Raw genomic sequence first — 23,062 nt, 5'->3', positions numbered from 1 at the left:
AAAAGATTTGGTGTGGTTAACACAGTTCATTAACACAATATCACAGCAACTTCATGCACTGTGTTAGTCCTTCTCAGTTTTTCTAGTGTCATGTGGATCCATGCTAAACAGGTAAGATCTACAATTACACTGAATTAACAATTAGGGAAGTCAAGTATATAAAGGATAGCACTTACTTTTACTCCTCAAGGCTTGAATGATACAAGACCAGGGGAAATGGCAGAATGGCTAGGTAACTGTCTTACAGACTTACAGTACTGTCACCATCCCAGAGCCATCGCTTTAGAAGAAAAACCATCCATGGGTCCAACAATGCAGCAATGTTTAAACTAAGTATGCTGCATGACAAGAGGTAGTGGTCAGATAGGAAAGTTTTTGCAAAAGGTATTCTCCACTGCAGAAGCTGTTTCTGGTTGCGGAGTGGACTTGGCATAGGGCTGGAGTAGAAAGAAGGGGACTGATTTCCTTGAGAGAGTGGAAGTAAGGACATCCTCAGAGCCTTCAGTATAAGGTTGGCGCGGTTCAATGACTTGAACTAGCTCCATAGCTCCCTCTAGTGGTGTTAATGCTCATCATGTGCCTACGTACCCTGCTATATAGGGAGCCATCCTATTTTCCCTCCTTGGGAAGCTACTAAAATAATGTGATATCCTTCTAACTGTAATTTTAACTTTTATTTTTAAATTTCCTTGCATGTTTTTTAAAGCAAATATATACAACGTTCCATGTGTCAGGCACTATTCTAAGAACCTCACAAATATTAACTTATCATAACAATCCTATGAAGTAGTTACTATCATGATCTCTACTTTATTTTACAGATGGGGAAAATGAGTCACGGAACTTTCCAAAGGTTACACAGTTATTCCATATGGTCCCCAGAACAGCACTGTGGATTGGCAGGAGTAAGGGAACACACACGTGCATGAAACTCAAATTTAGTAACTCGAAACACAAGAAGTAACAGACCAAGAGTCAAGAGAGCCCACCAGATAGAGAATTTGAGGGTTTGGATTCAAGTTCTCTCTCTGCTATAGGTTAGCTTGTGTAGATGAGGTGGGTGGTCCACACACTCCTTGGGCTTTGAAAAAAACTGAAAATGTCTCCACAGTCCATTCTAGCCTCAACTGCCTGTGCTTTATAATTAAAATATGCCCCAAGAAATGGACGTGTCTACAGGTGATTTGGTCATAACACACCACTACTGACGAGCAAGATACTTACGACAACTCTGGTATATACTTCTTCAGCGAAGTCGATGTTCTGGAATTTGAGTTCTGTAGGAAATGTGTACATGGTCAGCCAGTCCAAAAGCGGCAGGTCCACATTACTCCCAGCAAAAGAATACTGAGGGGCGTGGATGTGTGTATCAACCAGCCCAGGCATGAAGAACTCACTGGAAATTAATACAAGGGGGAAAAAAGAATTTAATAATACCTTCAATCATTTTCCGTATCTTTAAATCACATTTTCTCTCCACAGTGATTAATTGTTTACCCCACGCAGGTTCAGAGCTAATGCAATCAGACGACTGTAAATTCTCCTGTTATCTAGCAATCAAGATATAGAAGTGACGCTCTGCTGGGAGAGATACAGCTCCTACATTGGATTGGCAGAATGGCTGGTGTGAGGTTAACCAAAGATGATCGAGGGAAGCAGAAGCACAGCACTGAGAAGCAGCAAAACAATCATGGAACAAGACACCCGATGACTTTGTTCTCAGAACTGGAGGCTGTAGGACGGAGAGCCAAGATGAGAAAGAAGGTCTTTAAAGCTTCTAGAGCCATCCTTTGGAACTACTCCCGAGTCACTAAGGATGACTGACGATGACAAACGGTGGCCGCAATGCTAGACTCAGTGGTCGTCTTGACCTTGGCTGACTACAAGAAATCTGGTCCTTCCCCTTGTGAGGCAGGGGCTGAGTTCTGAAATGAAGCAGCAACGGCAAACTGAGGCTGGTTAGGGACAGGCCCTCGTAGAAGACGAGACTGTCAATGGGTGGGCGGTGTCGGACGGGTAAGGGAAGACACAGCTGTAGTGCTCAGACAGCCTTCTCCAGGTGCCGCTGATCACTCCTGCCGTCCCCCTGGCCTGCCAACTAATTTTCATATTTCCACTGATTCTCATAACAGAAAGTCCTGGAAAGATGTTTTTAAGAGCTTTCAGAGGCACTACCCACAGATTCGAGGAAGCCCCCAAACTAACACACTTAAAGCTTCTCTAAAGAACGAATCCAGTTCACTGGTGTCTATTAAGTGTCTACACACATCCAAACAGATATTTGTTAAAGACCATATGTACCACCACAACCAGCACCCTGAGAAAATATGAATTATATTTTAATATACATAAAGAACTTGAGCTCAAAACTTGACATAACAAAGAATCCCTTATGCTACCAACTGAAATGTATACCACCTCAGTGAAAGGCAAACAAAGCCTGGGCTACCTATAAAATGCTTTCTTTTTAAAAAAAATGGGAACCGGGAATGGTGGCGATAATGCTGATAACCAGCAGATGATGTTTACTGAAGAGGTACATGTACTGGGCACAGCATCCATGTACGTCATCTTACTTGTGGGAGGCAGTTTATTACAGGGGTTAAGTATATACATTCTTGACTCAGACTGCCTGATTTTGAATTCAGACCCCACCATAAACGAGCAGTAGGGTCATCGACATGTTATTTAACTTCATTGCGACTCAGTGTCCTGTTACAGTGGTAGCACCATAGGGCTGTTGTGAGGATTGTTAGCACGAGTAAAAACAGTGCCTAGATAACAAAAAGCACTCAAAAAAAAATAGTAGTTATGATGATGTAATGCTCACAACAAACTTACAAAGTAGTACTGTTCTCCTCATTTATAGAAGAGAAAACTGAAGCTCAGGAAATGTAAGTAGCTTTAAAAAAAAAAAAAGTAATCATGCAACTAGTCAGCTTTGGAGCCTAGATTCAAATCCAGGCAGTTTGTCTGCCGGCTCAGTACTCTGGGTCACTACCCTCCGGAGGACAGAATTCTTCATTCACTTTGGCGGGGAAGAGCAGTGACAAGCTCGTGTGGCAAGAAGGCCGCATTAGTGAGCCTACAACGTGGGGGGTGCGCAGAGAGGGGGAATGAACTATGTGGATTCCTCTCAGGCATGAGTCGCTGACCTCTCAGGATACCTCAGTCCTGGGGCTTTCCCCGTCTCCACCACCATGAAATGAAATGGCCATGTGATTTCTTTATGTAGTTGAATTGTTCAATCAAATAATATTTCCCAAGTAACTGATAAGTTTTAAAAAACTCTCCTAAGCCTTGTGGGAGATCCAAAGAGAAATAAGACATTTCCTTATCTTCAAAGAGATTATAATCTAGTTGAGCAGATTAGGGGTGAGTGAGGATATCTGTGTGTGTATGTGTTGGGGGGAGGGGGGTATGGAGAGAGGGAGGTGGAGAGAAAGAGAGAAGTAGATCTGGTCAAAATATTAAGGATCTTAGTGAGCAATTTCACTCCTAGTGGTTTGCCCGACTGAAATAAAACATATGCTTACGAAAGAGCATTGTACAAAAATATTTAGAGCAGCTTTATGTATCCCAGCCTCGAACTGGAAACAAATCAAATACCACAGGAAAACAGATAAACAAACTGTGGTATATCAACACAACAGAATGCTATTCGGCAATACAAAAGAAAGAACTACTGATATAAACAACAAAATGGATGAATCTTGGAAGCGTTACGATGAGTGAAGAATCCAGACACAAGAATCATTGATTTATTCCATTCATATGACTTTTTTTTTAAAGATTTTGTTTATTTATTTGACAGAGAGAGAGAGAGCACAAGTAGGCAGAGCGATAAGCAGAGGGAGAGGGAGAAGCAGGCTCCCCGAGGAGCAGGGAGCCCGATGCGGGGCTCAATCCCAGGACCCCGGGATCATGACCTGAGCCGAAGGCAGACGCTTAACGACTCGCCCCATTCATATGACATTTAAAAACAGGCAGAAGTAATCTATGTGATAGAAAAAATTAAAACAGTGGACAAGGGGCTGGAGAGTGACTGGAAGGGGCATAAAGGAACTTTCTAGGCTGATAGGAATGTGTTATATCTTGATTGGTTTATGTTGGTTCCATAGTTATACATGTTTGTCAAAACTTATCAATGTACATACCTAAGATCTGTGCACTTTACTACATAAAAAATGTTTCAGAAACAACAGCCAAAAAAAAGTTTCTTTAAAAAGGGTCTTGAATAATCAATTCAGTGAATTAACTGGTGTCGGTTATTCCATAGCCGGGAGGGAGAGAATGGCGAGGATGCTTGTTACTTTGTTTTTTCTTCTCTTTTGCAGAACTGTGACACTTTGAGTCTCAGGTTTAGGACATGAATCTGGCGGTGGCAGGCATGTGCGGGGAGACTCCTCCCATGCATGTCCCAAGCATGACATTTCTGAATAAAGATTATGGTGATAGGAACAGAAAGGAAAAGATGAATACAAGAGAAAAATCTTGATATTTTATTAGCTGTGGGCAGCCAAGGAGAGGAATGAGTCCAAAAGAGAGCTTTTGAGCATGGGAAGCTGATTATATGACATGATGTGAAGAGAATGTAGGAGGAAATTCCACGTTGAGGGAGGAGTGATGTTATTAAGTCTAGAGTCAGTGTAATCTCCAAGGGTCCAAAGAGCATCAGAAATGTGCGATAAGAGGTGACAGAAGAGGTACGGATGGGATTCAGATTTGAGAGTCTTCTCTGTGGAGGGAAGCCTAGAATCTGGGGGTGCCGGAGATTTCTGTGGAAAAAGAACAAAACTGAATCTTGAACAGCACCGTCCACTTATAGGAGTAAGAATGAGGAAGACAAGGCCATGCTCCTTCTGCAGCAGAGTTGTCAGGAGGGCTGAGGGAGATCCAGGAAAGAGAGGCATCAAGGACAGCAATGAAGGGACAGAGACCAGTGTCCAAACCTACAAGAGTCAAAGGCAAGTGGTCTCAGGAAAAGAGAGCTCTCATTTCCATGCAGTGGTTGGGGAGACACCGGATTTCACGTGGATTCAGTCCTTCATTATAGAATACTTCCCAAGTCTCTAGAATGGTTTAGTTACTGTCCTACATGCCGAAAAGAAACCCATGAACATGAAAGATCAGTGTTTAGAGAAAGTACTGGGCAGAGAGAGAACTCCCTTTAAAAATATTTGGTAGTGAAAGAATGGGCAGGTAGGGGGGAGGGAAAGTCACATTTTGTTAAGCATGTTAAGGAAGCAGAGATGAAAGAACTCTTTTCAATTTTGCTTACTCACTAGCTTCACTTCCTTAGAAAATCTCCACTTCCCCTCAGATAAAAACCACTAATTTCATATTCCAAACCTGTGGTGCTGGCCAGTCTGCATCAGAATCTGGGGACAAAGAAGATTGTTTGCCCCTATATACACTTACTAAAACATCCACTCATCTTTTAACCAAGTGGACAATGTTAATGAAAGCTCTACCATCCAAAAAGTTGAAAACAGAGCTACCCTACAATCCAGCAATTGCACTACTACTGGGTATTTACTCCAAAAATACAAATGTAGGGACCCGAAGGGGTACGTGCACCCCAATGTTTATAGCAGCAATGTCCACAATAGCCAAACTGTGGAAAGAGCCAAGATGTCCATCGACAGATGAATGGATAAAGAAGAGGTGGTATATATACACAATGGAATATTATGCAGCCATCAAAAGGAATGAGATCTTGCCATTTGCAACGACGTGGATGGAACTGGAGGGTGTTATGCTGAGCGAAATAAGTCAATCAGAGAAAGACATGTATCATATGACCTCACTGATATGAGGAATTCTTAATCTCAGGAAACAAACTGAGGGTTGCTGGAGTGGTGGGGGGTGGGAGGGATGGGGTGGCTGGGTGATAGACATGGGGGAGGGTATGTGCTATGGTGAGTGCTGTGAATTGTGCAAGACTGTTGAATCACAGACCTGTACCTCTGAAACAAATAATGCAATACATGTTAAGAAAAAGCAGAAGAAGAAGATAGCAGGAGGGAAAAATGAAGGGGGGGAATCGGAGGGGGAGACGAACCATGAGAGACAATGGACTCTGAGAAACAAACTGAGGGTTCTAGAGGGGAGGGGGGTGGCGGGATGTGTTAGCCTGGTGATGGGTATTAAAGAGGGCACATTCTGCGTGGAGCACTGGGTGTTATGAACAAACAATGAATCATGGAACACTACATCAAAAACTAATGATGTAATGTATGGTGATTAACATAACATAATAATAATAAAAAAAAAAAGAAAGCTCTACCATCAAAACACATGACTACCTAGAAGGGTCTGAGTTGCCCAAGCTGTTTGCTCAGCATTGTCAACCCTCATTTACCTGCCAGCCAGGAGGTATGATGGTCCTGTGGGCTTGGGAATCCCAGGCTCTTTGAAAATGACCATTTCCTTGCCCAACAATGCAGGGGTGTAAAACAATAACATCCTGTCTTTATTTAAAACTTTGGTATTTTGTTCATCCTGGATTTTTTTGCATTAATTTTTATTTTTATTTTTTTATTTTATTTTTTTAATTTTATTTGTTTATTTGAGAGAGAGAGAGAGAGAGAGAGAGAGAGAGAGAGAAACAGCATTAGAGGGGAGAAGGTCAGAGGGAGAATCAGGCTCCCCGCTGAGCTGGGAGCCCGATGTGGGACTCGATCCCAGGACTCCGGGATCATGACCGGAGCCGAAGGCAGCCGCTTAACCAACTGAGCCACCCAGGCGCCCTGCATTAATTTTTATTTTTAAAAATATTGCCTCAGCGGCGCCTGGGTGGCTCAGTCGTTAAGTCTCTGCCTTTGGCTCAGGTCGTGATCCCAGGGTTCTGGGATCGAGTCCCGCATCGGGCTCCCTGCTTGGCAGGAAGCCTGCTTCTCCCTCTCCCACTCCCCCTGCTTGTGTTCCCTCCCTCGCTGTGTCTCTCTCTGTCAAATAAATAAATTAATAAATCTTAAAAATAAATAAACAAACAAATAAAAATATTGCATCAAACTATTACTTATCTTGATTCCTGAGATTTTTGCCTTCCCCACCATCCTTAAATTCCTCGCCGGATGTGAATGCCTCACTTGCCTCAGCCTACTCCTGGCCCTGCCACCCTTTCTATGGTCCACGGCCACAATCTGATCCACTTCTATCAAAGTTCTGCTCAGGGTGCTCCGGCTTTCATTTTCACTTAAGAAAATCCACATCGTGGGGCACCTGGGTGGCTCAGTCAGTTGAACATCTGCCTTCGTCTCAGGACACGATCCCAGGGTCCTGGGATCAAGCCCCATGTCGGGCTCCCTGCTCAGTGGAGAGTCTGCTTCTCCCTCTCCCACTCCCCTGCTTGTGCTCTCTCTCTCTCTCTCAAGTAAATAAATAAAATATTTTTTAAAAAAAGAAAGAAGGGCGCCTGGGTGGCTCAGTTGGTTAAGCGACTGCCTTCGGCTCAGGTCATGATCCTGGAGTCCCGGGATCGAGTCCCACATCGGGCTCCCTGCTCAGCAGGGAGTCTGCTTCTCCCTCTGACCCTCTTCCCTCTTGTGCTCTCTGTCTCTCATTCTCTCTCTCAAATAAATAAATAAAACTTTAAAAAAAATAAAAATAAAAAAAAGAAAAAAGAAAAAAAGAAAGAAAATCTACATTGTGCTGAGATAGACCTGCAGGTACAGTAAGTCTGTTAAACACACTGTCAGAGACTCCATCTTCTGTGGTATCTTAATTGTGACTTAAAGAAATTCAACTGCACATATCTCGTGTGTTTGCTATAAGGTTTTTCTACAAAGACTTAGGTCTTCAACCAAGGTTTATGTTTTTTCTTACCTTACCACTTCTCTGTGCGTGCTGCCTACAGGCACCCCAGAGTCTACATTTGTCTGATGGACTTTCCTCCAAAAGCAGCCTCATAAAGAGGAACAGAAGGACTTGCAGACCCCCAGAAGTGTTCACCCCGCCCCCCATCCTCCAACTACTCCACCCTCCACTCACTCATACAAATCTAGCAAGAGGAAGCAGACAATAACACAGAAGGGGCTAGAATTATCTCCATGCCCACTGGATTCACTTTCCGGCCCACTGCCCAAGAGCTTCCAAGCCCAGAGAGAGGCAGCAGGTAGGAAACGTGAACACAAATGTAAGTGCACCAAAACTTCATTATGAGCAGTCACCCCATCTGTCAGGACTGTGGCCAGCCCCTCTGCCTCAAAGCCTTACGGCTAACCCAGTTCACAAAGCTGCTGCAGGGTATGGAGGAGGCATCCCAGATCACTGAGAACAATTCTTCTGCTCAGAGAAGGGAAGTGACTTGCTCTCAAGCTGCAGTGAGAGGATTCAAGCCAGGCGTTCCAACACCTAGTTCACTGTTCTCACCACATTACTCTAAAGTCACTTCCCAAGTGATAAAAACACCTTTAGAATGAAAGTGATTTTTATTGATTTTGGAACTTCCATTGACTTTGGAAACATACTTGCCCTGAAACAAGATAAAATCTTTGAGTTCAAAGAAGTATTCCCATCTTGGGGCGCCTGGGTGGCGCAGTTGGTTAAGTGGCGGGCTCTTGGTTTTGGCTCAGCTCTGATCTAGGGTTTGTGAGATCGAGCCCCGCATAGGGCTTGCACTGAGCAAGGAGTCTGCTTGAGCTCCTCTCTCCCTCTCCCACTGCCCTTCCCCCTGCAAAATAAATAAATAAATCTTTAAAAAAATAAAGTATTCCCATCTATATAAAACAAATCAACCAGGCTATGAAGAGAGTGAGCCAATCATAGCAAACACGTTTTGAACAAATATTAAAACCCCCCAAACATGGGGCGCCTAGGTGGCTCAGTCAGTTAAGCATCTGCCTTCGGCTAAGGTCATGATCTCTGGGTCCTGGGATCGAACCCCACGTCGGGCCCTTGCTCAGCAGGGAGTCTGCTTCTTTCTCTCTCTCCCTCTGCCCCTCCCCCCTGCTCATTCTCTCTCTCTCTCTCTCTCTCTCTCTCTCCACACACACACACACACACACACACACACACACACACACACACACATAAATAAATAAAATATTTTTTAAAAACCCACAACATAAAACCACAGCTCAAGTGCGCTTTGGGGGATAGGTCTTCCCTAACTATGCTGCCAGTTAATGCTCCCCAAACCTCTATCCCCACCCCCACCTCCGGCATTTTCTCTCCCTCCCTCTTTATTTCCTTCACGGAAGGTATCACCACCTATCACTGGCGAGCTTCCATACCTGTGTACCTGCTTACTCTCTGAGATCCCTGTGGGCTGTAAACCCTGTGAGGGCAAAGACTTTACAGATCATTTTCTCCTCCAGATCCTGGGTGTTGCACACAGTAAGCTCAACAAAGATCTGCTGAAGAAATAAACGGATGATGGCAGCCTCCTGTCCTCAAAGCTTCCATCCTTCCGCTTCCTGTTCTCGAATTCCCTTCTTCTCACCTCACCCTGGAAGGAAAAACACAAAGCCTCTCCATCCCTCAAGGCAGGTTTCTAATCATCTGAGACTAGTGAAGGGCAAGAGTTAACCAGAGAAAGGGAAGAAGTTGGCTGTGACTTACTGGTTGCTTAGTTCTCTTATTTCACACGGCTTGAAGCACCATTCTTTGGCCAGCTTTTCTTGTTGGGATGCTTCTTCTAAAAACACTATCTTTAAAAGAAAGAAAGAGAAGAATCACAAATTAATGAGCCATAGGCATTTGTCGTTGTTACACAGCTAAATCTTTTTAAAAGGTGTTCGATAACCAAATGGGATAGAGTTCAGAGACAAAAAGATAGGGGTTTGCCTTTGCTTGTCCAAGGAAGCAAACTGCATGAAATTTCTTTTTCTGCCTTTCTACAGATACAAGTAAGACTTCAAAAATTCTAATTTGAAGATACAGGGTATTAAAAATGGCTAATTGATACCTATTTCTCCCCACACCCCCAAATGATTCAAGGAAACAATTATTTATAGAAAGTGTACCTCACTGCAGATGAATAAAAGATTTTTGTTAGGCTGTTAAAGGAAACTCACATCCGGAGTACAGTAGTAGGATCTCACGGGGCAAGTTATTAACACTGAATATAATTGCACATAATAATTGCCTGACAATCAAATCTTAGCATGAATTATGTTGATGCTCTGGTGCTGGACATCTGCCATAAAGAGGTCTGCTATATTTTTCTAGTACTGTGGATGAGATGCTAACAGAGCGATCTCTCACGCAGGCTGATGAGCCCATGCACAAGAGCCAGGAAACCTTGGATGGGCCTCTTATTCTCTCTTGGTCTGGTCTCGCCAATGCACCCTGGAGATATAATCAGTACATACTTCACAGGGCTATTGTAATGACTAAATATGATAACTGTGGTGAAGAAGTTAGCACATCCCTAGAATATATTAAATACTAGACACATTGTATCTATTGTCGATTCTTTTTTAAATATAGTGTTATTGCCTTCTCTATAAAAATGGATTGCAAAGCAAGAAAAAACAAGGGACAATGGAATATCTATGCAGGAAATATCCTGCATTTCATTTATAAATGTAATATTGGGAGAATAAATGTTTTATGGAACATGAAATACTGAAAAAAGACTGCTAAATAAAATGTATCTAATTAATTAGAAGCAAGGCACTATACCGTCTGAAAAATAGTTTGTGGAACTGAAAATAAAGTAAAATAAATGTTGATTTCTCTATTCATTGATGATACGCTTTTTAAAAAAAAAATGGGATTTTTTTTTTATCTCAGAAGAGAAAATGAAAATGTAATTCCTACAAATGAGAAAATATAATTTGATGATCCTAAAAACAGATTTAAATCAATAAGTATCAAAGCAGATCCATAATTAATTTAAAAAACACAAAAACAATTTATCTCTATAACTCAGAGCTGATTTACCATTAAATACATAAATCACATACATGCATACCTACATAAAAATATTTGTAAAGCACTATATTCACACATTTGAATATATATTTGAAATAAATGGTTTTTGAGGAAAATATAAATGATCAAAACTCATTCTGGAGAGACAGGGAAACTGAAAGAACTAGTAACTCTAGAAGAAACTGAGGGAGGTTTTTTTTGTTTGTTGTTTTTTTTAGAGAGAGAGCGTGAGCCGGTGTGGAGGGGCAGAGGGAGAGGGAGAGAATCTCAAGCACACTTGTGCTGAGCGTGACCCTGAGGCAGATCTCGATCTCACAACCATGAGATCATGACCTGAGCCAAAATCAGGAGTCGTTCGCTTAACCGACTGAGCCACCCAGGCACCCCATGAAGTTTTACTAACCCATTAAGTAAGCTTGTGGTTCAGAACCACACTGTCTAATAGAAGTAAAATGCCTGTCATAAATACAAGTTTCTCCTTCTAATAATTGGGGCTCTCCCCTGAGGACATGGTTTTCCCTGTGCTTCTCAAATGGCAGGTGTTCACACATCAGAGTCAGGCAATGAGTTGGTTCCTTCCATACCTACCACACCCCTTCCCAAACCATTTCTCTTGCAGCTTCTTGTAAACTAAATTCCTTTAAGACCCGCCCCTTCCAGCTTTCAAGAGCCTTTCTCTCACTGTCTAGATGTGTTGATGCCTGCCTCACATTCTTTCTCTCCATTCCAAGCCCTGCCTTCATTCCTTTGAAAATCATCGTGGACTTTTGACACCATGACCACCTATTTCCATGAACTCCTTTCCAGCAATTTGTTCATAAACAAATGAACAAATGAAGTTCACGAACTTCATATTACGGTCACACCTTGGACATGCTCATGACCCACAGCTGCTCCACCTCCAAAAATCCTGAAGCACATATCAGGCCACAATGACCTCTCTTTCTAGTTTGCCATTCCAACTACTCCAACCAGTCTTCCACCTGGAAAAGCCCTCCCTTTACCTTCTCCTCTCTACTCTTCCCCAGTCCACCAGTGGTCTTCTTCCACATTGTCCTTGTCCAGCTTAGATTCTACCACCTGTTATTTCATATTTTTTAGTTCTTAGTCAACATACATCTGGTAGAGGTTCAACCTTAACTGAATCCAACTCTCCCCTTCTCTGGGCTATACGCGTGGAGCCTGGCAGGGCTGGAGCAAAGCACACGATGTGGTAGATGGAATGTCCATAATCATCAAGATCAAATGTGCTCCTACCAATGCCTGTTGCTGGTGCCCTAAGACATCTCTCTAGCACTGCGGTCTTTACTTTCAGTAAAACAGAAAACATAATTGTATAGCCACCAACAGATCATTAAAAATGTTTTTTCACTGACACATTATCAAATAACTCAGAAGGAATTCAAAGAATTGAGAGATACTGCTATAACAAAGTTCCTCCCAGTCACATCCACTTGATTTACATGAAAATGTTTCTCAGCACTTACATCTATAAAAATGGAAAATAAGAAAAAAATTCATGCTGCTCCTATTTCGTTCTACCAACAAGTAACACTCATCCATACATATATTATCTAGTTGGAGAAAAAAACAGCTTTTTTATTTAGCATTTAACAAATTACCTTATGGTCCCAGGAAATTTTAAATATGTTTATGCACACAAACCTGATTGCAATGGTTGATTAATAAAAGACTTTCAAATATAAAACTATATTGCATTAGCATAGACTCTGTAAGGAAAGTAGAATAGAATTAATAGTTCAAGAAGAAAAAGGGACTGTATAGCATTTCAGATCATTAAAGAGAAGCTAGTTCATGATTTTCTAAAAAACAGATTAAGGTAGATATCAAATCACTATATTTTTATTCTGTCAGAAACATTTTAAAAAGTAATGTCACAGTTCAATTTTGACAGGTATATATTTATAATTTGCCAAAAAGTATGGGCTTTAAATGTATTTAAATTTAATAAAAACTATACATATCAACTTTTAAAAGTGCAAAAGCACATAAGTTTTTCAAAATTCCTTTAAGGGGCACATTAGTTTAAAAAAAAAAAAGTGAAGAGCATTTCTCTAGTAAACTCATTCCAGCCCTCCCATCATGAAGATTTGAAATCTATTCTCTCTTCAAATTTCTTTGTTTTGTTTTTTTTTTAAGATTTTATTTATTTATTTGACAGAGACAGAGACAGCGAGAGAGGGAACACAAGCAGGGGGAGTGGGAGCTGAGCAGGGAGCCCGACGCTGGGACTCGATCCCAGAACTCCGGGATCATGACCTGAGCCGAAGGCAGACACTTAATGATTGAGCCACCCAGGCACCCTCTCTTCAAATTTCTCACCGCACCTAAAAGCGTACATCACACATGTATGATAGTGAAAAATTGCAAACAATTTCAAAGTCAGTCAGTAAGAGATTGGTTAAATGCAACTAAACACGGCAGCAATTAAAAGTGACAGTGAAGGGGCGCGTGGGAGGCTCAGTTGGTTGAGCGTCTACCTCTTGGTTTCGGCTCAGCTCATGATCTCATGGGTCAAGGGAATGAGCCCTGCGTTGGGCTCCGCACTCAGCGGGAAGTCTGCTTGAAAGATTCTCTCCCTCTGCCCCGCCCCCCACTCATTCAATGCTCTCTCTCTCAAATAAATAAATCTTAAAAAAAAAAAAAGTGACAATGAAGGCTTATAGCCATCAAATGGAACATTATCCCTGATACGATCTTAAGGTATTTTTAAAAATGCAGGTTACTAGATAACATGTATGGTATAATCACATTTTTTAGTAAGAATGCGGTGTGTGTGTGTTGGCATGTCTGAACATTGATGGTAGTGATCATTTCCTTATAGTACACTCTTTGGGATTCAAAATTGTTAATAAATGTTTTTCTTGTAGCAAAAATATCAAAGTTAATTCCATTTTAATTGTATATGAAAGTGTAAAGTAAAAAAAAAAAAAGAATACATAAATGTAATCTCCACTCATGGAGCCTATGGTTGGGGAATTAAGATAAACAGAGACCGATGATACACGAGACAAGGGAGGGATAATGACAGAGTGCCGTGGGCCCCAGGGGGTTCAGAAAGAGACAGTGGGTGTGTTCAGTGAAAGTTTCAAAGGCAGAACTCTGACGAAAGTATCTGGAGTCGGAGAGAAAAGGATGGAAGGGGTAAATAATGATATGAGCAGAAGCACAGAGGCAAAAAACTGCAAGATGTATTACAGACAGTAGTCTTCTTTAAATACCACTGCAACACTGTGTTGGAAAGAACTTTAATCCACAAATCAAGTACTTAATAAACTGTTCTCTGGCTCTTACTCATGTATTCACTCAACAATTACTGCCTGCATGTAAAACATTATTCCAGAGAGTAGGAACAATAAATCGATAGGTGAAAATGAGATATACTGCATACATTAGTGGGTGCTGTGATGAAAAATAAAGCAAGGGAAATGGATGAGATAAAATGTGGTGTGTGATGGATCGCTCTGAGAAATGATGTTTGAGCAGAGAACTGTATAATGGGAGGGAGTAAAACACTTGCATATTCTGGGAGGAGCATTCCAGGCACAGGGAACAAATCAGTACAAAGGCTCTGACATGTATATTTAAATTTAATTTAAATTAATGTTTGGCAAGTTTTGAAACACCAGAGATACCAGTGGGGATATGGTACAAGGACTAGAAGAATAGAGATGGTAGCCAGACGCTTTGTAGATCATGGTACAGCCTTGAGATTTACTTTTAAGGAATTTCTAAAATTATTTTGGAAATTATTTTGCAAAATTATAAAATATCACTGATGTTCTCTTTAAGGGGCAATGGCTCTCTGATCCTGAGTGTCGCTGGGCTTATGGGGCCATTCATTCACATCTTTCAATCTTTCACCATTGAATCAGTACCTGTTATAACCCGCGACCTTCCTCCACAAGCCACAGTTTAGGTGGGTTGTCTGGCCCATACAGAAATCATTAAAAACCAGGTTTCATAAAATCAGAGATGGTGCCAGCTAACCAGAACCTTCTCATCTGACCTCCTTGTTTTCCAGATGAGGAAATTGAATCCCTTCTGTTAAGGAAACCGCTCCAAGTGCTCTCTCACTTGAAACTGTGACTATTTAGGATGAGAAATACTGAGAATGTCAGCAATACTAAAGCCAAAAGCAGATGAGTAATGACTGTCAGCTAATGAAAAAACTCTCTGCAAGATAGAGGCTTCAAACACCAGATGGCAAATTTGGGCAAGATGTTTGTTGCTATGAAGAGTAAATTGCTCTTCAGGCCACTGCGAAATAGCTGGGCCACCCAACAAAATGAGTTTGCCAAACTCTGCTACAGACTCCTAAAAAGACTCCTGTAAGTTAAAATTACATAATTTGAAAACCACCCCAGAGGTTTACACTAACATGTCCAAAAAGCTTTATCCTAATTTATGACTGGTTTTTCAATTGGCAATAACTCTTAACAATTATTCCTTTAACTTTAGAGTTTGATAAAATACTCTTGGAAAAGTGTAGATTCTGGCTATCTTATAAAACTTTATTTTGCTATAGAAAACATGTTTTTGATAGATAAAAAAAGTGACTTTAGTGATTCTTCTGATCTAATGACATCACTAATGATTCATTGGCATTTAGTAACTTTGTATTAGAAAAATAAAACATGTTCTAAAATGATGGGACATCTGATAATAATAATAAGATTATTCTTAAATGTACTTACTGTGTGCAAGACACTGTCCTACACACTTTACATGTGTTAACTCATTTTAACCTCACAAGAATCCTATGAGGTAGGTAGTATCACTAACCTCATTTTACAGATGAGAAAACTGAGGCATAGATACGTTAAGTATTTTACCCAAGATTACACAGCTGGTAGGTATCTAAAATTTGAACTGTAGTCATTGTCCAGGTTGAGGGCTATTAAACACTATACTGTACATTTTTAAAAATTGTCTTTCATGCAAAATTTTTAAACAGAGCCCTCCCCTACAATTTCTCTTTTCTTTATAAAATATTTCTTGGTGCTTTTCCTTTCCTTTCCCTTCCCTTAATACATCCCAGGCTGGCGGGCCTGGTGGGGCCAGGAACAAAAAAGCAGTCAGGGCTAAAGGGGTCATCAAGGCTGAGAAGGCTAACAGGGCCACAGGGACTGGGGGTGAAGAAGTATGGAGTCAAGGAGGCAGGTTAAGAAGGCAGGGATGGCTGAGGAGTCAGCCACCAGGGTCAAGAGACTGATTACACACAGGGTGTCCAGCAAGTATGTACATATACTGTGGTTAAGGATAGTCTTCTCAGAGGTGAGTTACAAATATGGAAAGGGAGGGATAGCATATGGTGGTACTGGATTTGAATTGGAGGCACTGTTGTCAACTCATAGTTTTCAACTTAGATCAATAATGAATGAATGAATATATATATATTCACATATATACATACATACATACTTACATACGTATATACATGCATACATAAACGCTTCCTAAATCTATCTGCTAAGAGGACATGGAAACAATGATACCCTGTAACAATTAGCACCCGTAATGCTCAGATCTTGGTTTCTATATACCACTCTCCACTACAAAGAACCAGATTGACTCCAGGGCTGGAGCGAAGCACAAGATAAATAGGGAATGTAATTTTGTACAGAAAAGGAAGCACTAAAAAAATAGCCAAAGAGTGGTAAAAAGCACACAGGAGCCACCTTGAAGAAGTTCCCGCTAGCAAAATATGGGCCAACCTGAACGTCAAATAATAATAACATTGTTATTATTTATAATTTATTAGTATTATTATGAATTAAATCCCAATGGATAAAATATGTATCCCTGAATCCACACAAATGAATGAATGAATGAATGAATGAATGAGGGAGAGTTTTTCCTTACAGTAGAACACCAACTAACACATGTGGGAGGAATGACAGAATTAAAGAATTAGCATTTGGCAACCATCATTGTAATAAATGATTCATGCAAAAATCGTCAATGAATGTTAAGACTAGTGGGTGAAAATTTTGTTGAAGAACAGGATATTTATGTAAATTCAAAGTATCTCCCCACAAAATTTATTTTACGTAGAAAAATCGTAACTTTTTGGTGGAAAAACCTGGTAATCACTACCTGAACCAAATGAACAAAGTTAACATCAAGAATAATGGGATAAATCAACATCATGTGTCTCCGGCTCTGATGCACCAAGAAGAACACAGCATTGCTTCTGTGGTATTCCTGCCAAAAAATGCATAATCTGAGTCTAATCATGAGGAAACATCAGGTGAACCCAAATTGGAAGACATCCTAAAACAAAACAAAAGAAACAAACAAACTGTCCTACCTTCTTGGAACTTACCCAGGACAGTTGAGACTTGAAGACCTGTTCCAGGTGAAAGGCAACTAAAAAATCATGATAAGTAAATACAACGTATGATTCTAGTAGGCATCCTGACCCAGAAGGAGGAAAAAGCTATCAGGGACATTACTGGGTCAGTAGGCAGGGTGTGAATGGATCTGTGGATAATGTGGCAGATTTAGATCTACATTAATTTCCTGATCTAGATGATTGTACATGATTATGTAAGACAGCATCCTCATTTTGTTTTGTTTTGTTTTGTTTGGAAATACACACTGAAGTATTTAGACTAGAACAGGATGTTTGTAACTTACTCTCAATTAGTTCGGAAAAAAAAAGTGCGTGTGTGTGTGTGTGTATGCGTGTTTGCGTATGTATACATACATGTATCTGGGGGCGGGCGGGAAGAACCATGAAGCAAATGTGGTAAAATGTTAACAGTAGGGAACCTGGGTGAAGGCTATATGAGAGTTATTTCATGGTATTCTTGTAGCTTTTTTAAAAGAATTTTGCAATGATTTAAAAATTTAAAAAATGGTGGGTTTTTTTTAATTTTTTACTTATTTATTTGTCAGAGAGAGAAAGAGCACAAGCAGGGAGAGAGGCAGGCAGAGGGAGAAGCAGGCTCTCTGCTGAGCAAGAAGCCAGACGTGGGACTCGATCCCAGGACCCTGGGATCGTGACCTGAGCTGAAGGCAGAGGCTTAACCGACTGAGCCACCCAGGCGCCCCTAAAATCTTAACTACAAAGCAAAGAGTGCACTGTTCAGAAATATAAATATCCAAATAAAAGTATAATGACAAGTAAGGACATGGTAAACATAAAATTTAGGGTAATGGCTCCCTCAGAGGCGGAAGGGAAGGGAAGGGGATGGAAAGGGCATCTGGGGGGCTTCAAAGAAAACTGATGGTTCATCGTGTGTTCATTCATACCCCACACACAGGCATTATAACTGTTCTTTTTTATGTGAGCAAATATGTGAACAAAAACAAGTTCTCTGCTCATAATAAATGTTATTTTTTAACATCAAAATCATATCATATAAAATGCTCACACTGATCATCTGTAGAACACCCAAATCACCAACAAGAAACACTGCAAGCAGGGTAGAGGCGGTGGGAAAACAGAATGACACAGATCTAATATTTACAGCACCCTAAACCAGCAATCTAAAGTGAGGTCATACTGGGGTGCCTGGGTGGCTCAGTCAGTTAAGTGTTCGACTCTTCGTTCTGGCTGAGGTCATGTCCTCAGGGTCCACGAACTGAGCCCCACGTTGAACTCTGCGCTCAGCAGGAAGTCTGCTGGAGGACTCTCTCTCTCTCTCCCCGTCCCTCCATCCCTCCCCTACTCTCTCTCTCTCTCTCTCTCTAAAATAAATAAATAAATCCTTTTAAAAATTAAAAAAACATAAAGTGAGATCATATATGTCCCTTTTTTTTAAGCAGTCAGTAATGTGCTGGATGACCTCTACATGCTCCTGATTGTTTGTGAATGGCTTTGGGATACAAATTGTTATACCCTAACTTATTTGTTTCCCAAATTCAAAATCCCTTGATGCCTTAACCAATTTCTGGAAGAGGGTACAATTATCATCAAACATTGAGTCAAATTCATCCCAAATCCCAAAGCCAAGGTTAAACAACACTTTTGAATCATTAAATCATTAAACAACCCAATTATTGCAGTTGCTGTCTCACAAAAGACATCTTCAGAAACCAAATTCAGCAAGTGGACATCTGAGCACGAATTTAGGAAAAGCACTCATTTTTCTCTTTTGGAAACTGAAAGGTGATAGCAAGAGTCCACACAGTTTATCTCAACGGACTGTGGCTGATACATAGATACTGATAAGAAAATGTTGGCATGCACAAAAGTACCGGCCACACAAGCTTACTCCTTTTTTTAAAACAAGAAATCTGCCTTAGGGACCTGTTATAGATTGAATTGAGTCTCCCTAAAATTCATATGTTGAAGTCCTAAATTCCCAGTACCCCAGAATGTGACTGTATTTGGAAATAAGGTCTTTACAGAGGTAATCAAGTTAAAATGTGGTCATGAGGATGGGCCTGAATCCAATAGGACTTCTGTCCTTTAAAAAAGGAAAATGTGGGAAGTTGGTATGAAAAAACATGGAGAGAAGATACCATCAACAAGCCATGGAGAGAGGCCTAGAACAGATGCTTCCCTCACATCTCTCAGAAAGAACCAACTCTGCTGATACTTTGATCTCAGACTTTCAGCCTGCAGACTGGGAGACGATAAATTGCCATTGTTTAAACCAACTGGTTTGTAGTACTTTGTTCCAGTACTCCTAGTAAACTGATACCAGACTCCATAGGAGGAAGGATTGGAAGACTAGTCTAATAAATCGGCAAAGGAAAAACACTGCAGAAACTCTCTTTGTTTTTTGTAGGCACCTCATCTGAGAAGTTTGACATGGTAAAAAAAAAAATACTAGGGGCACCTGGGTGGCTCAGTCAGCCAAGCATCCTTTTAAACTTAGCTTGGCGTACTAGTTGTCGGTTTATAGTTGTGGAGGGATGAACTGAATTGAGATGTTTTCAGGAAGGTGACCAGAACGTGGAAAAATCCTGAAATCAAAACATGAGAGGAAATTCTAAGTGGAAATGACTGTATTTGCTCTGAAGAAGAAGTCAAGAAGATTACCGTGGTTGCAAATAATGGATACACCATCACATAAATGTGTCACTCCAGAGCGGCAAAGGCAGCTTCAATAATGGAATATTCAGCAACAGAGTTTTTCAGTTTCATGAATAGAAGAATCTTCTAACAATTAAAAGTGGGTATAAATGGAATTCACTGACTCACAACATAGTGAACTTCTCCTAGCTGGAAGTGCCAAGCAGAGGCTGACTGACCATCTGTTCGGTTTGTTGTAGTGGAAATTAATTTCTACACAGGGTGTGAGGGGAGGCTCCTCCACAACTCAGATTCCAAACACCCATGTGGTGGCTCGAAAATATGTCCACAGATCCTTCAGTGCTCCTCTCTTCAAAAGGTGGAGTCTAGTTCCCTTCCCCAACCTTACAGGGGGCCAAACTTAACGATGTGCTAGGAATGAAGCATGCGTGACGCTATGTGCCTTCTAGCTTTCACCTGGCTCTCTCACTTTTGAATTGTTATTCTGTGGGAATCCTCCAGTCATGCCATGAGGTTACTCCGAGCAGCCCTAGGAGAAGCTCTTGTGGGGAAATACCATGGATTGCTGCCAACCACTGTAAGCACCAGCGTACAGTAATGTAAATAACCTTGAACATTGGAAGTGGATTCTTCAGCCTCAGTCAAGCCTTCCAGTCTTGGCCAACATCTTGACTGAGGCCTCGTGAGAGATCCTGAGCCTGAGTCTCTCAGTTAAACTGCTCCTGAATCCCTGACCGAAAGGAACTATAAGGATAATACGGTTGTTTCAAGCCCCTCCATTTTGAGGTAATTTGTGATGCAGCAATAGTTAACCAATATGATCCATTTTGATCCGAACACCAAGGGTACGTTCCAGTCTTGAGAAGCCTGCTCACACAACCTTTTTTTTTTTTTTTTTTTGCCACTTCTCTTTTAATAGATCCAAACCACAACTGCCAAAAATTAGTTCCTATCACTGAAGGATAAATGATTATACAATGGTAATCTATTGTAAAAGGAGAAAGTAGACAAGGAATCTAAAATTAATTCCTCCCACTCTGCCTGATTATTACCCCACATTCAAATCTGCTGAGAAAGACTAATGCAGACCTCACAATTAGATCTTTAAGTTCTCTTCAGCAGGAATGGAGCCCTTCAACAAGTTCATCTCTCAGTTGCAAATGGTCAATTAAACAAGTGCTGAGCCTTTCTACTCTTTGTACATAAAGGAACCAATCTCTTTCAATATGGCACCTCTGCTCACCCAAACTTAAAGGTCCAACCCAGAGTTCTACAAACTCCAGATTCATATATTTGACATTTTCCTTGATATCTCATTAGTATTTCTCACAAGGCACTTCAAAGTCAATGTGTCCAAAATGGAATCCATGATCTTATTCCCAAACCTAGTTCCTTTCGAGGGCTCCTGTTCTAGAGAATGAGACCTCATCAATTCAGAAACTTTTGTCACATCTCTTTCTTACTCTCTGCTTTAAATCTCAATGGCTTCCCAATGCATTTAAGATGAAAAGTTTATAACGTGATCTATAGAGCCCTGGGTGGTTGCCTAATCCAATTTCAGCCTAATCCAGTCCCTTGCTCTCTCTGCTCCACCACACTGATCCCATTCAGACCCTATAAGCACCCTACTCTCCCCACCATTGGGCCTTTACATAAACCTTCCTTCTGCATAAACACCTTTACTTTCCTTTTGCCCAATTAACCCTACACATCTTTCTTATTTCAGTTTAGCTGTCTTTCCTTAGGACACCTTTCCTGACTACCTCAAATTCCCCATCCCTGTGCCCAGTTAATGATTCTCAAAGCACCAGGCAACTCTTCTTTATGGAAATATAAGATTGTGGCTAAACGGACAAAATCTAGAACCAGCCTGCCTGGCTTAAGTCCTTTTCTGTTGTGTGAATTTTCAGCAAGTTACTTAAACTGTCTCTGCTGTTCTCTCGTCTATAAAGTGGGGATAATAGATATGAACACCTTGTGACAATTAAATAAGACAATGGATGTAAAGTGTTTAGCATGGTGGCCGATGAAAGACATCACAAAAGTCTGAGATACTGTTTGATTACAGTTGCAATTTCACAATCTCATGTGTATTCATAATTAATGTTTCATTTATATCTGTCTTTATCAATAAATGGCAAATTCCATTTGGAATTTGGAGATGTCTGTTTTTTCTCATTATCATTCTTCCATTTCCTGCCACAGTCTTAGCATATGAGCGGTGATTGCTGAGCCCTGGATGAATAAATACATGAATGTAATGTAGTGTCTAGACTCTGGAGAACCTTGAGATGTCACCTTAAGGAGTTTAGACTTTATGCTCTAGAAGTTTTTTGAACAAGAGTCACATGTGAAAATTAACGGAACGATGACTGTAAGGTAAGTTGGGAGGAGAGTTTAGTGACAGAAGAAGTCTTAGTCCACCATTTGAATGGTTCATTTGGGTGAAGGCAATGGCCAGTGTAGAGAGTAGCAGGATGTGGGAAGAATGTTAAGGAAGGGCCCATACAATATGAGAGTACACGGATGTGGGGGGAACAGTTGAGGAGATGGTGTGTGTGTGTGTATTTACATATATATATATATAAATACTAAGTCTCTGAATGAGAGATCAAGGACAGAAGGATAAAACTATGGAAGCCAGGAGGAGATGTTGGTTTGTGGGTAGGGAGAAGAGATGGGGTAGAGGAGCAGGACTTGCAGACAGAGCTGTCCAACAACAGGGGTGGCCACAGGACTGAAGCTCTGGCGGTAGCCAGGTCTGGAGACAGAGATTGGAGTCATCTGTACAGAGGTGAATGTGAACCCCATGCAAGAGGCTGACATATCTGGGAAAGAGAAGATGAGTAAAAAGGACCAACAGGGGAAGCCTAGGGTTTGCAGCTGATTTAATGAGCCCAGACGGGTGAAAAGAGCCAGGAAATGACTTGTAAAAGGGACAGTCAGACAGAACTGGGGAGTAATGACATAAAAGCTCATTCCCACCCACTCTTTAAGAATTCAGCTGAAGGGTCAACCACTTACTCAGCAATCTTTTTGACCTACACCCTCAAGCTAAACAAGGTGCTCCTTTGGCACTGTTTGCATGCATCTGCCAATAGCAAAGTGGTAGGCTAAATAATGGCCAGTTATAGCCAGTTCCTAATCCTTGTCACCTGTGAATGT

General features: G+C 41.0%; 1 protein-coding gene across 1 annotated transcript in view; it reads right to left on the bottom strand.

The window, feature by feature from the left end:
• The window catches only part of GDA (guanine deaminase), a 71,545-nt gene that overhangs the window by 29,938 nt on the left and 18,545 nt on the right, over positions 1-23,062 (bottom strand). The window contains exons 2-3 of the mRNA XM_028089090.2: positions 9,568-9,656; positions 1,225-1,396 (exon numbers count right to left, since the gene is read on the bottom strand). Coding sequence (XP_027944891.1) covers positions 1,225-1,396; positions 9,568-9,656 — 261 coding nt within the window. The remainder of the gene's footprint in view (positions 1-1,224; positions 1,397-9,567; positions 9,657-23,062) is intronic.

Source organism: Eumetopias jubatus, unplaced genomic scaffold, assembly GCF_037043125.1.
Source record: "Eumetopias jubatus isolate StellerSeaLion01/CBP00866 unplaced genomic scaffold, mEumJub1_p1.0 scaffold_15, whole genome shotgun sequence".
Taxonomy (NCBI): Eukaryota; Metazoa; Chordata; class Mammalia; order Carnivora; family Otariidae; genus Eumetopias; species Eumetopias jubatus.
The sequence above is the reverse complement of the archived record's forward strand: the minus strand, read 5'-3'. Positions and strand labels throughout refer to the sequence as shown.